The sequence below is a fragment of the Trachinotus anak genome, unplaced genomic scaffold, assembly GCF_046630095.1.
Source record: "Trachinotus anak isolate AG129_WGS33_773 ecotype Australia unplaced genomic scaffold, CSIRO_AGI_Tana_v1 ptg000010l, whole genome shotgun sequence".
Taxonomy (NCBI): Eukaryota; Metazoa; Chordata; class Actinopteri; order Carangiformes; family Carangidae; genus Trachinotus; species Trachinotus anak.
The window spans coordinates 11,526,343-11,541,656 of NW_027273861.1; the positions used below are offsets into that span (position 1 = coordinate 11,526,343).

At 44.2% G+C, this 15,314-nt stretch overlaps 1 protein-coding gene across 1 annotated transcript in view; it reads left to right on the plus strand.

Annotated features, from left to right (window-relative positions):
- Nucleotides 1-15,314, plus strand: part of onecut3a (one cut homeobox 3a) — a 23,525-nt gene continuing 8,211 nt past the window's right edge. Inside the window, exon 1 of the mRNA XM_071487550.1 lies at nt 1-1,088. Coding sequence (XP_071343651.1) covers nt 50-1,088 — 1,039 coding nt within the window. The 5' untranslated portion in view covers nt 1-49. The remainder of the gene's footprint in view (nt 1,089-15,314) is intronic.

The window sequence follows — 15,314 nt, forward strand, 5'->3', positions numbered from 1 at the left end:
GGAGAGAGCGAGAGTGGCGAGAGGGGTGGAAATAAAGATCCTTCCAACAATGGAGCTTACAATGGAAAACATTGGAAATCTGCACGGTGTATCTCACTCCCATCAAACGAGCGACTTAATGAACTCCCCACACGCACGCCAGTCCTCGGCGTCGCATCGGAACTTGGTGTCGCACGGACGGTCAGCGATGGTGTCCAGCATGGCCTCCATACTGGAGGGAGCAGGGGACTACCGCACAGACCACGCTTTGTCTGGCCCCCTGCATCCGGCAATGACCATGTCGTGCGACTCCGGGATGAGCCTGAGCAGCACCTACACCACACTGACGCCGCTGCAGCACCTGCCCCCCATATCCACCGTCTCGGAGAAATTTCACCATCCACACCCACATGCTCACCATCATCCGGCGCACCAGCGGCTCGCAGCCGGGAACGTCAGCGGCAGCTTCACCCTGATGAGGGACGACCGAAGCCTTGCCTCCATGAGTAACCTCTATGGCCACTACCCAAAAGACATGTCCGGCATGGGGCAGCCCCTGTCCCCTCTGTCTAACGGTCTCGGGTCTTTGCACAGCTCCCAGCAGACTCTCAGCGCCTACGGTCCTGGAGCTCACCTGTCCAACGACAAGATGCTCTCCTCGGGGGGCTTCGAGTCCCACGCAGCCATGCTGTCCCGTGGCGAGGAGCACCTGGCCCGGGGTCTCGGGGGCCATGGGGCCGGCCTCATGACATCCTTGAACGGCATACACCATCACAGTCATCCGCACTCTCAGGCAAACGGGTCCATGCTGTCAGATCGGGACAGGCAGACGGTGGTGGGAGGCGGGCAGGGAGCTGGGTCAGGGCAGGTGGAGGAGATAAACACCAAGGAGGTGGCACAGCGAATAACGGCAGAGCTCAAGCGCTACAGCATCCCCCAGGCCATCTTTGCACAGAGGATCTTGTGCCGATCCCAGGGAACTCTGTCAGACCTGCTGCGGAATCCTAAACCGTGGAGTAAACTCAAGTCTGGCCGGGAGACGTTCAGGAGGATGTGGAAGTGGCTCCAGGAGCCCGAGTTCCAGCGGATGTCAGCGCTCAGGCTTGCAGGTGAGTGAGGAGACAGCTCCCAACCTGAGTGATGTGGAGGGATCAATTAGAAGTCAATGTGGCGAGACTGTCAATACCTGCTCAAACAGACATTACTAGAAGTTATTAGTCGATTGTATCGAGTAAAACTTCATCATGACAGTTGGGGTGTTAAATGTTGGGGGGAAATCTATATTTTGATGGATGCTACAATCCATGATAGTATCAACAGACGCTGTGCAACATTGGAGGTGTTATAAACAAAAGAGCAGTGGCGTCTCTCAAAAGCAGAACTGGTGCAAACGCAGTCTGCACAAACAGGTTTGTTTTTACGCACACGGTGGGCCACTTTTACGCACAAATACAGCGCAGATACACACAGCACTCTCCCTCCGTCTCACCCTCTTTCTCTCTCTCTCGCTCACACTAAACAACAACACACAGAGAAAGAGACCAAACAAAGGAAGTCAAAGCAGGATGTGGCCCAAAATTCATTGCATCTTATAGCTATTACTTTAAATGTAAAACAAATCTACTGTCTGAGATGGCGGCAGCTCAAACACCCAGTTTTACTTTGTATCAGACAAACTTGATACAATACTTTGGCACTTCCCCTGTCAAATAAGCCGTTGTTGCAAACGAGGCCCGTCTGAGGCCTGGCCAGAGTCGGGAGAGCATGACCTCCTATGGATCAATATTTCAGGGGTCCAGGGGTCCCCTTTCAGAGTAGCGTACTAATAAATGATCGATTTAGATCTGAAAGACAGAGACACAAACAGATGCGTCTTTCTCTGGCCACTGTTGTCTCCTCTGCACTCTGGGATATCTATCTCCAAAGCCTGTTTAGATATTCTGTAGCCGGGAAACTGTTATTGTGGTTTGTGAGTGGGGTCCAAAAGTCTGAAAGGTGAAGCCTCAGACTTTTGGACACCGCTGTATGTGTGGGCTCATTGGGACATGATAACAGAAAGGACTGGACATCCCTTCTGCCCAGCGAGAGACAAAGTGTGACACATACCCTTCCTAGCCATCTCTCCGTGTTGGCTCATCTCTTTGATCCATCGTTCTGATTTTTATTGCTCAACGATTAAACTACCGAGCGCTGTGATTTGAACCCACATCCCCGCCTCCTTTAAACCCTTTAACACTTACAACCCGCTTAACAGAACGTAAATGAAAACAAGAGACGTCGCAGTGGGGTTAAAACAGATGTGAGTAAGAGGTCCCCTCTCATTGATGTTTGTGTAAAGGCCCTGTTTAGACGTGCTCCGCTTCCAAACGTCAATCAGCTCTTCTGTGTCGTATTTCAGCGAACAGTTCAATTAAGCAGATATAGTGGCATATTTTAGTTTCAGTCAATGCCCTATTGAAAAGCACTTAATGGCATGTAAATTGTTCCTTTGCGCATTTAGTGGGGTTCTGGTAAATAAAGATTTAAACACTCCACAATTGTCTCTTTAAGTGCCACTGCTGTTAAAGCTAATTGGGCTGTGGGGTTTTATATCTTCCACACCCGGCATCGGGATAAAACCCCCCAGTATAACTGATACGGTGGAGTGGCACAGTCCTGTGCAGTGCACACCTACTGCATATTTTAATGTGGTCAGGCCCAGGACAGCCTATAGGTGCAAGGTGCGTGTACGTGCACATTTCTCCTCTATAATGGAGATTAGAGCTTCACAGTTATCTACACTTGATCCAGGGGCAATAGATGTTTTAAATTATTCTATTTTAAAATATATTTTATCATACATTTCTTCCAAATGTGTTTATTTTTCCTTGTTGAAACAGCAGATTTCAACCCAATGTTGTCTATTGTGTTTAGCCTGTTATCTCAATAGCGTCCAGGGAAAAATGCAGTTGGGCAAAATGACAAATGACTTATATGTAAATGCAGGGAGCAACATTTTACTTATTGCATTTAAAATCACCATTATCCTCCGTGCGCATGTGGGCTGAGAGTAGGAGTTTGGGGGTGGAGGGGCTGAAAGTGAGGCTGGGCCCTACTCGCTCGGCCACATCAATCAATAAATTCAAATTACTATTCCAAATTCATCACAGTCACACAAATCAATGCAGCTGCCCTGCTTAGCTAATGTGAAAATGCCAGTGTCTGCACACACACACACATGACAATCCACTCCTGAAACGAAAAACAGAGCAGGGACAGGCCTGTTTGGGGGGGAATGTGTGTCCTTCACGCTTAACATCTCCCAGTGCAACGAAGGGCAAAGACCCACATGCATCCCCACCTATTGTGTTCTTCATATGCAGGGGCCATAACACTAGTGCCAAGCAACCAGGGGGGGCTTTTATACATAGCCTGCGCATCTTAAAGCGCATGCATCAGTCGACTACAGTAATGAATAAATAGGCAGCTTCATTGTAAAGCTGCACAAGTAAGAAAGACGCGGGCAAAGTGAGGTTTGGGAGGCATTTAAAGATCGCATTAACGATGAAAACAATTCGTCTTTGCATCTGTGTTGAATTCCACACTCCATCTCAATGTATTTGGTCGGATCAATACAACCCTGATCGATAAGGATAGCCAGTGCATCTATCAATTATCCCGCCTCAGCACTCTCTCCCATTGGTCTCTCCCCTGGAGCAGAGAGGGGGAGATGGGAGCCGGAAAAGGGGGGAAAGAGGACAGCTGTTGTAAAAAGGAAAGAAAGACAGACAGAACGAACGAAAGAAGCTACTGCACACCCTTTTTTTTTTATTGCTGTAAACATGTTCTCTACACTCTCACACATTTGTCCTTTGGGCTTTGGGTTATAAAGTCATCCTGGTGGTATTCACGCCTCTTTCCAGACAGATGCTGCAGAAATTATTGTTATCATATCGCCTGGCGTGTTGTGTATCTCAGTAGCATGAAGCATGCAGTCCTCTTTCTCAAGGCGGTACCAGATAGGCTTCCCTGTGCCTCAGTTCTTTCCTCCTTGTGACAGTGATGAGGTGCCATGGCATGCCAGAAAAAAAAAAAAAAAAAAAAGCGCAGTTGGTACATTACCATTTGAATGGTTGGGACACGTGCCAGGGTGCGCAGGTCAAGACCCACAGGACACGCAGGAAAAACATGGTGGAGAATGAGGGTGAGAGGCCTCTATTCATGTTTCAATGGACTACACGCAGTTTACATAGGCCTAACCCACCCACCCCCCATCCACCACCCCATCCCCGTCTCACTGCGCCCCTTTCCCTCCCCAAAGACTTCAATCATTTTCTTTGGTGGCCCAGATTTATTTTTAATTGAGCTGACCAGTTGCATATCTTAGGGAACTCTTCATTTTAGGCTGAGGTTAATCAAGTCGGTTGCCTCAAACTGATAAAGGTAGCACATTTTACAAAAAAATAATGCATATATGATTGCTTTTCTGGACATTACATGTTTATATTGCTGTGTTTTATACCAGAAGATGATAATAACAGCCGTTTATTTCTCTCTACAAAGCAACAGTAATAAATGAGCGTATGGTTTTTATTCAGCAGGTCAGTTTCCTGGTTTGAGGGCACTGTCCAGAGTGCTGAAACATTCGTCCCTCCACTCTGAACTGCAGGATCTCGTCTCTGTTTTAAGGGCAGTTCAAGGTGGTGAACTGGAGTTTTACCAATACATAGTTAATAGCATTCTTGTAGGCCCTAAACACCATTATTTCATCCAACAGCTTCCACCCATCGATCAATATTACAATCCACAATCGCGTCAATCACACCATCCTACTTTCCAGTCCAGCACGAAGCCAACCGGCGTTTTCCATTTAAACCACATCTCTAGCTCTCTGGCTTTTTTTTTTTTGTATGTTTGTTTTGGAAGCTGCATAATAGAAACTGGAGGTCGTCTTTATTTTTGGATGCTCACACACAAAAAATATCCTAAAGCAACAACAATAGTCAGGAGTGATGCTCGCTTTGGTCATTTGAGCCAGGATAATGGGTTTAATTGGATGGGGCATTAAGATGTGATTGATGCGGGATAATCTAAAACAGGATTTTTTTTTTTTTTTCATGAAGAGATGGCTTGATGTTAGCCTGCGAAATGATCGATTGGTACTTTAATAATTGATGTGTGAGGGGAAGATAGGGGGAGTAAACAGTGCAGCTGCGGTTTCAGAGCCTCGTTGTTCGTTAAGCACAGCAACGTGTGCTGTAAGTACTGACACACGCATGTACAAGCATCGCCTTTGAAATCCTCTGGTGGGAGAGCAACAGTCATTTTCTTGAGGTTATACCTCGAGGCTATTTTGCTTAAATCCCGGGCTCGGTGCAGCTCACACCAGATGAAATGACATCTCACGCCTTGCATCGTTATCTGCAGCCCTGCGTGGGGAGGCTGCTGTACGTGGTGGAGGGCTAAACTCAATGAATGCAACTTTAAATCAGCATAAATCTTCATGCTGTGGGCTGAAATTAACAGGCTATTCATAATTCACACACACACACACACACACACACACACACACACACACCCTAAAATAAGATTCGTTTAGTTGTATTTAGATGCAACCAAAGCTTCCCACCCTGCGTGACTGCGTAACACAGGACAATATCATAGCACCAGCCAACAGCCTGCATACGTGTCGCCTCCCCGCTTCTTCCCTCCTGTGTGTATGTGACCGGGATGTAGAGTGCGTCTGCGCCACATTGTTAAGGCCGATCTGGCGAGCCCTGAATCTGTATCGATTTCCATTCCCCGGCCTCTCCTTTCCATCTCTGGAGCTGCGCCATGCAGCCATGCAACCCCCTCCGTCTCCACCATGCAACACCATTTCTCCCATTAACAGCTCAGCCTTCATAACACACAACAGAATGACTAATGAACGCCTGCTCTGCCCTCACGCCGGCTTGTTGCACACCTAGCCCTGGTCAGACACAGTCAAATGCTGACGGCTCAGATGTGAGGTTCAGCAGCTCCCCTCTATTTCTGTGATGGAGCAGGATTAGCAGCATGAGACGACTTACAGTTCACAGTCGTTTAACCTCTCTCCGCTCATTATACGTCCCACCCACACGGCCTCGTCCTGCTCACAACAGTTCCTACCACGGCGACCTTATTATACAAAATAATGTAATTTTAATAGAAATCAGATGAGCCCGACTGAAACAGTAGCCTGCAATGTCCCCCCCCCACCCCCACCCCCAGTCTTCATACACACACACACACACACCGTTCCAATTCACACGGGGTGGGGGGTGGGTGGGTTGGGGAGGTGGGGGGCGTTTGGCAATTAGAAATGCAGTGGAGGTCTGGACTCTGTACAGTCTCGAATCCCGTCTCTTCTATTTTAGATGATCAATTCCTACGCTACTCCGTCGCCCCCTCGCCAAACCGGATCGATAGGAGAGAAGACCTTTAAATCAAATTGCTGGCAGAGTCGACTGAATGCACGCTGCTAGCATCAAAGGGTTAATGGCAATGCGTGCAACCCCCCCCCCCCCCCCCCCCCCCCCCCCTTTCTAGGCAAAAAACACAAGGGGTCCAAACCTCAGACAATCATAAGTAGATCTGATTATTCGTCGTTGCGCTCTGGAGACAAATTGGTTGCGCAAACAGGGTTTGAAGATTTTGGGGGGAAACACTGTGTGGGTCTCTGTGTGAAGATGGCTGATGGAGCAAACAAATCAAACTGTGGCTTTTGACCCGCCACAGTCTGTGGTGGCTTACATAAGAGGGCAAAGCAAGTGACTGTTCCAAAGAGCAGGCTGCTGTGCAATTAAAATGTTGACCTGAGCACATCAGCGCTGTGTCAGTGGAGCCCAGTCCGCTGTTATGTAACGCCGGGGTGCCCCCCAAAAACTGGCTCTGCTCCGTGCGTCCTGCGCGCCTGCACCGGCACCACTGCTTTGTCTGCCGTTCCTGCGAGGACTCACACTCTTTTCACAAATCATTTGACTTTTTGCAAAAGAGTCATAACAGAAAATTCAACAGCGAATTTCCATGATCTTCTCTTCCAATCTGTTTTCTCCTCGGCTTCTATTTTTCATCGAGCAAAACACCTGAGATGTGAACACTCAGGTAAACCGTGTGATTTGTTGGCAGACAACACGTGTCAGCTGCTCCTGTTCCCACAGAGACTTTGGGGAAATAAGGAACGGATTAGTTTTTTTTTTTTGGGGGGGGGGGGGGGGGGGGGGGGGTAGAGTTATAAATCTGTGTCCAGCGTAGCCGAAGCAGCAGTGATGCAGCGATGTGTCCACACGCTGGCCGCTTATCTGACGTCCTGACAGGCCATCGCTTATTAAAGGCCCGATAATGGCTTGTTTAATGCGCAGGCTAAAGACACAAGGCAAGGACACTGTCCACACGATTAAACAGAAGAGAGGCCGGAGTCCACTGAAAGGTTTCTATAACAACAAGGACTTATTTTATCTCCCAATAGATGTTGAAATCGAACATTTCTCAGATAGAGAGAAATTCATTCTTCTTATTTCAGTTTTCTTCTTACGCTGATGCATGTTTCAGTAAGAAGAAGCGGCCATATTTTGGGGGTATAAGAAGAACATACGCTATTGCAGATGAAAAAAATATATATATATATAAGCTAGATTTTATTTCTAACAAATAAAAAAGTCCCTCGCGAATTTGCTTCACTACTTATAGGAAAAATAAGATTTTGAGATCCAGTCAAAGATTTAACGAGGTGTTCAAATTGCACTCCACATGAGACGTGTAAAAAGAAATGACACTGCAGGTAAATACAAGGAAGGCTCGGACTCCGCTGTTGATGGATCGTGTCGCGACCTCTCGCCGGGCCTTTTTGAAATGAGAGCCTGCAGATGGTTTGTATGGTCCCTCTGTAAGTCTTTTTACAGGGTCGATCACAGCAAAACCGCACACACACACACACACACACACACACACACACACACACACAGATTATCGTACCCACAGATGCAACCCGAAACTCCGGTTGGCCAACCCCACACAGATCAACAAAGGAACAAAACGACTGTGAAATCAATTGATGAATGAATCGATGTCAGCCCACATAGCCTTTGTATTACGTGTTATTAAATATAACGAACTGGCTTCGGGTTATTCTAAAATTATTAACCTGTTTATTTAGTGGCTTTCCTGAGCCGCTACGAAAATGCTGACTTTCTACAGTCATTTAGTCAGGATTTCTCTCCGTGTGTGTGTGTGTGTGTGTGTGTGTGTGTGTGTGGGTGTGTGTGTTGATTGCAATATTTTTCTTAACATTTCATATTAAGACACTGCAGTTTTAATAATGTATTTTACACCATCCGATATAAATTCTAAAATTGTATTGTATTATTATTATTATGATTATTATTTACACATCTTAATTCTTGCACACGTTGCTTAATAATTTAAATAATTCAGTTAATCATCAAGATAATCCAGGACACTCCTGAAATAAATAGGCCTAAATAAAAGAATAAGTAGCCTAAATAAATGCAGTTTCATAGGACTCACACACTTTTTTTTTTTTTTTTTTTTTTTAACCGATTTAATTCGCAAAAGGCACAAATGGAGTTTCGAATAAACGCTAATATGGTAGGTATAAAACCTTTAAATTAAAGAACCCATGCAATTTGCTACAGAATAATAAAGACACGACACTTGATTTATTTCAATCGAATATGCCGCGTTTTGCATTGGAGAAAATCGACCATATAAATGCAGTTAGCTCAGTGCAATAAGCGCCGGGTTAGAAATATTTCTGTTGACTCTCTCCACGTGATTGAGTGAGAACTGTATTGAATTGAATCTCGAAAAATTCCTGCATATTGAAAAGCTGTCTGTCTCCCCACAGAGAGTCAACAGTGTCACCTGACTGCAGATCAGTTTGCTGATTCTCCTGCGACAAATAAGAAAAAAGCAGAGGGGTGACAGCTGACATTTGGAAAAACAATGAACATATATTTCCAGCGCTGAAACTTTTCTAAACCTGTGCACCTCCTCATTAGCAGAGTAAAAACAGAGGAGGTCAAACTTTGACCTAACTGACCTCTCTTTTAAATCCCGCGAGATTTAAAAGTTGATAGGCTAATTATCGGGATGCATCTTCACAATAAAAAAAAAAAAAAACACAAGTAGCCTAAATTAGTTTAGAGATGCTTTCTTTTAATTTTTTTCCGCACTTCTGTTTGTTTTCTTTGGTTTTCACACGCCTATAAATGAGCCGTTGACAGGTTTACGTCGCTTTAAAGCGTGTGTAAACTCTATTCAGTAAATGAAAAAGAAGCTTCAAGGGAGTTTGGTTCCTGGCACCGGGCTCAGATCCGCATGAAGCCCGCGCATGCGAGTCTGCTGACCGGCCACAGAGCCTCTCCACCCACCGCTCACCCACCAATCCAAGACAGACCCCACAGAAACAGCTGCTTTTTGTTGAATTCATTTTAGTTCATTGTCCATGGGGTGAGTTTTAGCACAGCAGTTAACAGTTTATTTCTTGATTCCTGCAAATGTATTTGCAGGAATTTTTCCGACTCTAATAATAAATTCATAAATGACAGAAAAACACAAACAGAGATCCCACACCTGTTGTTGGTGGGAAATGAAAGCGTGGGCCTGCCTGTCTGTCTCTACAAAAAAATAAAGCATCATGATCATTACCGTTATCACGCATAACTGGTCAAAGCAATTATAAATGGAATCAATGATAATCGCGGGGAAGAGTATCACATTAACAATGGACCCACTCATACAAATAAATAGCACATGCAGAACAAGGCTGCTATTAAAAAAAGAGAGATAATAATAATAATAATAATAATAGTGCAGGTTAAAATTCAGTCATACGTTTCTCTCAATCATGCGCTTAAATGGCTGAGTGCATTTAATTATCTAAAACCTTATAAGAAGCGTGATCATCACAGACAAATTATTGAATTTTTTTTCTTGAACACTGAGTTGCTAATAACATGTGGGGGTGAGAACAGAGCTGAATAAAATCAAATTTCTCAGGTGTATTTTATAGGCTACATCTGAAGTCTGTGTGTGTGTGTGTGTGTGTGTGTGTGTGTGTGTGTGTGTGTGTGTAGCGTATATTTCTTTAATCAAAATCTAAATTCCGGTGCAGGCATGACTGTGACAGATGATACAGCAAACCTAAAGGTGAAAGCATAGGGTAAAATGTTGCAGGCAGAATCTTGGAGGACTCAGGTGCCGTGTGGGCGAAGGAGTAACTGAGTTCAGGTTGAGTGTTATTGAGGTGCTGAAGAAGAAATGCCTCGCAGCTGAGTCGCTGGAGAAGGCAAACAAACAAATTGTGTCGCTTTATCAGTATATTAACACCAATTCTCACTCATTACATTAAGGAGTATTGAGCTGGAAGTGTTTGGGCCTGGCGAGAGAGAGAGAGAGAGAGAGAGAGAGAGAGAGAGAGAGAGAGAGAGAGAGAGAGTTGGCACTGCCCCGCAGCCTGAATGGAATAAATGCCACAGTGTGCAGAGGGGCCGCGCCGACACATACGCTGCCATCAATCTTTCGGGCAACAACCCATGCGAAACAGCAGAGACGTTACTTAACAAACAGACTGAAGCGTAAACATCAAATTGCCCAATCATGCTTCTTACAATATGGAGAAGAGAGCAACTACAAGCACACTGCATAGATTATTAGTGAGGACAGGATTGGTTTCCAACAGTAAACGGACTGCAGTGTGTGTGTGTTTGTGTGTGTGTGTGGGTGTGTGTAACGCGCCGAACCATAACCGGTAAACATGTTTATTGGTAAATTAATTAAATCAACAGACTTTCACCTCGTCTGCTTTACAGGGATCACACAAACAGAGCTTCATGATTGGATTTCACACCGCGGGGGAGACTCTTTGGAAAAAACGAATAGCGGGGGGGGGGGGGATTTCAGATGCAGATGTGTAATCATGGTTTCATAGGCACAATATTAGGCGGTTTGACTTTCTCATTATGAGCAGGAAGGGCAGTGGTGATCAATAAATGATTAATGCTCAAGATGGACTCGGATCTGTGGGGACGGAGGAGCCCCTAAGACAGGCTGGATCATATACAGTCAGCACAGGTGAAACAGGTGATGATCGTTTCCTCTTCAGCCCTCTCTGATTTAAAGTCCGCAGAGAAAGCTGGATCATCACATTCCTTCCTTCCTTCCTTCCTTCCTTCCTTCCTTCCTGGTGGTGTTCTCGCGTCTCCACCCCTCCATGAATCTCCTCTTCACCCCCCACCCTCTCTCTCTCTCTCTCCGAGGCATAATTAATTGGACGAACTGAATTTCACACACGAATTATTCACGAATCTATCGATCGATATTGAACACCCAGGGCCTTTCTCTTAACCTCGCTTGGTTTGTCGTGAAGCAAAGAATATTAATGTCATCAGTGGAAAAGAAATAGGCCCAAGTTCCACTGTTTTCAAAGAACAGGCTGAAATCCCTCATTGAGGAATTTGATAGTTTAAGAGAAAAGGCCCAGGAACTGACGATCAACGGGGCGTTTGCTTTATATTCATGGGAAATTATATTCCAATAATATTTGACTAATAATACACCAAATTAAAATGTATATATGTTAACTAAAACAGTAAAGCCGAGGATGAACACGTCTTTGTTGATCAGTCTTTGTATGTGTCTGATGAGCCTGAGGGATCCATTCAAAGTAGGTCAGCTCCTGTTCACGGCTCCATATAGCGGGTTATAGAAATCACATTTCTCCCCGGCCGTGGACCAGCGGGGTGTGCGCCTCACGCAGCACTCAGCTCCGAGCCAGGATTTCTGCTCTGGTCCGGCTGCTCTTTGTGCATGAGTTTATGTCCGTCTCTCTGCTCGGTGCCTACTGTAGCTCTAAAAGCTGCAATGATCGATTTTTTTTTTTTTTTTTCTTTTCTACGCCGAGCTTGGTTCAGTAATCAGGGCCCCCTTCCTCACCGATCGATCGATATTGATTACTAAATCCAGCGCCTGTAGCAAAGGCAGCGCACTACGGCGCCCCGTGCAGCCGGGCCACGGCGAGAGCGACACCTGCCGATCGAAGCGGCACAAAGCAAGCGGTCGAAGAGGTGGCAGGACGTGACTCGCCGGCACAAAGATGTGGACAACAGAAACTGTGACCCTCTGAGCTTGTTGTGGAGGAACATTACGAGAGAATCGCTCCACCCCTGGCTCAGTTTTTAATGTGCTTATTGCATAAAAATACATGTATAGATATACCTGTTTTGTCTCTTTAATCTTAATTTTCCGGGGGGTTTAAAGAGAATAAAGTCCTTACAGTGGTGTTTTAAACTAATGACCAGCAGTTGGTTCCCAAGCATTTCCCCCACAGATTTCTTGGCTTCTTAAAAACAAAGTTATTAGTAGATTTTGGAAGATAACCCTTTCTGTGACTGGATAGATCCATGTTGATTTTTATGTCTGTAAATACACATAATGACAGTGAGGCTGGTCAAAAAAAGTAAGAAAGTAAAAAAAAAAAAAAAAAAAGCAAAAAGCAAAAATCCAAATGTAGTACTCCTAAAGCTCCTCTGAAAAAAAAATGCAAATCACCCCAAATCTAATCAAACACTTGACATTTTAAGGTATAACACCAGGGGTAGTGTGTGTGTCCTGTGTGTGTGTTTTTATCCATACCTGTGCAAGGTCACACATCTGGACAATGGACAGATGAACCTGCAGAAAATAAACTTAGACTTAGACTAGACTTCAATATTGAGATAGTATATCCATATTATATATTTACAATAACATTGACTGAATTAATCTAAAAGAAAAAACAATGGAAACTGCGCTAAAAGCAGGGTCAAATATAGAAATATATTGTTGCAAACTAAGAAAAATTGCCTATGTAAAAAAAAAAAAAAAAAAAAAATTTAAATTTACATTTTAGAATATTCACAGTTTAGACTCTGTGTGGATTTTGGGAATTTAAAACACTATTCTTTTTGAGTACCCAAGAAAAGTGTTGGTTTTTCTTTTTTTTTTTTTAAATAATGTTGCCAAAGATGTTCAGTGATGTTGAGGTGTGGTGACTGTAGAGTGAAAAGACATGCATGTCAGAACTACTTGCTGCTCCTTGTTGGACTTCAAACAAACCTGGAATAGCCTTGATGCATGTTTAGTCTCGTTGTTCTGCTGGGAAACGAATCCTCTTCCACACAAGTTAAACCCAGAGGGGGCGGCAGGTCTTTGCTGAGAGGAGCAGTAACTTCTCTGTGGTCACTGCAGAGCTGATCCACTGCAAGTCTTTAAATGTTTTAATAAGTATAGCATCCCCCTGCATGTCTGCCAACGTAAGCTGTCTGATTGTGACTGTAACTTTCAAACTGTGATCTGTCAACAAGAATTTTCTGCAGTGTGAAATTTTGGTAGGCTATTGTTTGGTAAATGATAAATGTTGGACTTGCTTTGTTGTTGAAGAAATTGTTTGAAAATTACTATTCCCCCATCAAACATGCACATTCCCAACCGTCTTATGACTAGTTTTAACTAGAGCACAATGTTATCTACTCGGCTGGTTTTGTGTCGTGGATGCAGATGTTCTGTTTTTTAAATTTTTTTACTGGTTGCTAGTTATTGTCACTTTAGGTGATGTTGTAAACTAGAGTGTCTTAGTTTTTGCTTTGAGATAGCCCATTAGAAAAATGAAACTGTAGTTTGGTTCAGTTTTTTTTTTAATCCACTAAGGAGAACAGAGGTTTGATTTGCAGTCTAACTGGTCTAATTTAATCTCCTCTGACATTGGCATGGAGAACTGGAAAACACCATTACACTTTTGTCAATAATAAAACCCAATAATATCAACAACTGCATTATATTACATATGTAACTATATAATTTAGTCAGTCATGTTCAGAATAACTCACACTCTATATTTAAGAAGCATTTGAACGTTTCCCAAACGATGTATGAAAAAGTCAGATTTCAGATGAGCTCTGCTGAACAGTTGGATATCTATCAATCACAAATGATGTACGCTTGAATAAGAAGCATGAGGTGAGTAAACAAACTGCATTTAGAAAAACGAGTTATGAACAGGTCTTGGTCATGGACTCAGACCAGAGTGCGTTTTCCAAGAGGGCTGCTGTCATATTGATGAATGACAGATAAATCAATTTGCCACTAAATCTATAATATGAGTCGGTCCACCAGTATTTATCCCTGGAATTACTGGGTGACATTTAGTTTGGTTTGTAGTTATAGGTTCACCAGGACATATGGATGTTGAGGGTTTAAAAGTGCCTCTTATGTCATTATACTTGGAGCGACTTCGTTAAAGAAAAAGACAGGATTTCAGATTCTGGTGAATTCAGGCCTCATCAGCGCCAACGATTTCCACACGAAAGCTTTATTTGACTTCTTGCAGCTTTAATGGTCTGTCCTGCTCGTCCTGTAGCGTCTGACCTGCTGAGACCAAACCATAAAATGACATCATCATCATCATTCTCCTCCTCCCCATCGTCATGACTACCCTTAATATTATAATAAATCAAAGTCACAGTATATGATGATATACGCAGTGTACATACAAGCATGCATTTGCACAATTTTGTATGTAGCATATTAGCGTGTGTGCATTTGTGTGATGTGTGTATATATATATATATGTATAGCTGCAGTGTTGATGTGGAATATGAATATGATGGATAGGCCCATGTGCAGGTTAGACATCTGTAGTAAACAGATTGGACTGCAATGGCTGATCAATGGGCTCTGTTCCACTGTAATTAGACACACAGCGCCACTGCTTGGCTCCAGCCACTTCAGCATAATCACAACCTCCCCCCAAACACACTCTCTCATGCACACACACACACACACACACACAGGAGGAAAATAAGAGAAGAAAATTCTGTCGTTACATGAATCAAGACACACACACACAGCGTGGGAGTGAGACATTATTGAAGGCAACTATGAAAGTATCAGACAATAGCAACGGCAGCAGGTGGAGGCCCCACAGGGATGGCATCTTTCTCTCCCTTTCTCTCTCCAATTTGCTCTCATTTTATTGAGACAGTAGGGAAGCTGAGAGGGACACACAGTCCGTTCTGGCAGGATTCGATCCTCAGCCAGCAGGGAACATGTGGCTGCAGAGGAGGTGCCTTAACCTTCCACACACCACTTCTACACACAGAACTCCTCCTACGCCATCTCTGGGTGCCGTTCCTGCCTTTTACCCTGCGTCTGTCTGCTGCTTTCCACCCGTCTCCTACAAATACTTTGAGTTACAACACACTTACCCACAATACAACACTCTATTAACTATTAATTTCTGTGTTCGCTGCTTACAACCCCACCACCCCCTCTGACCC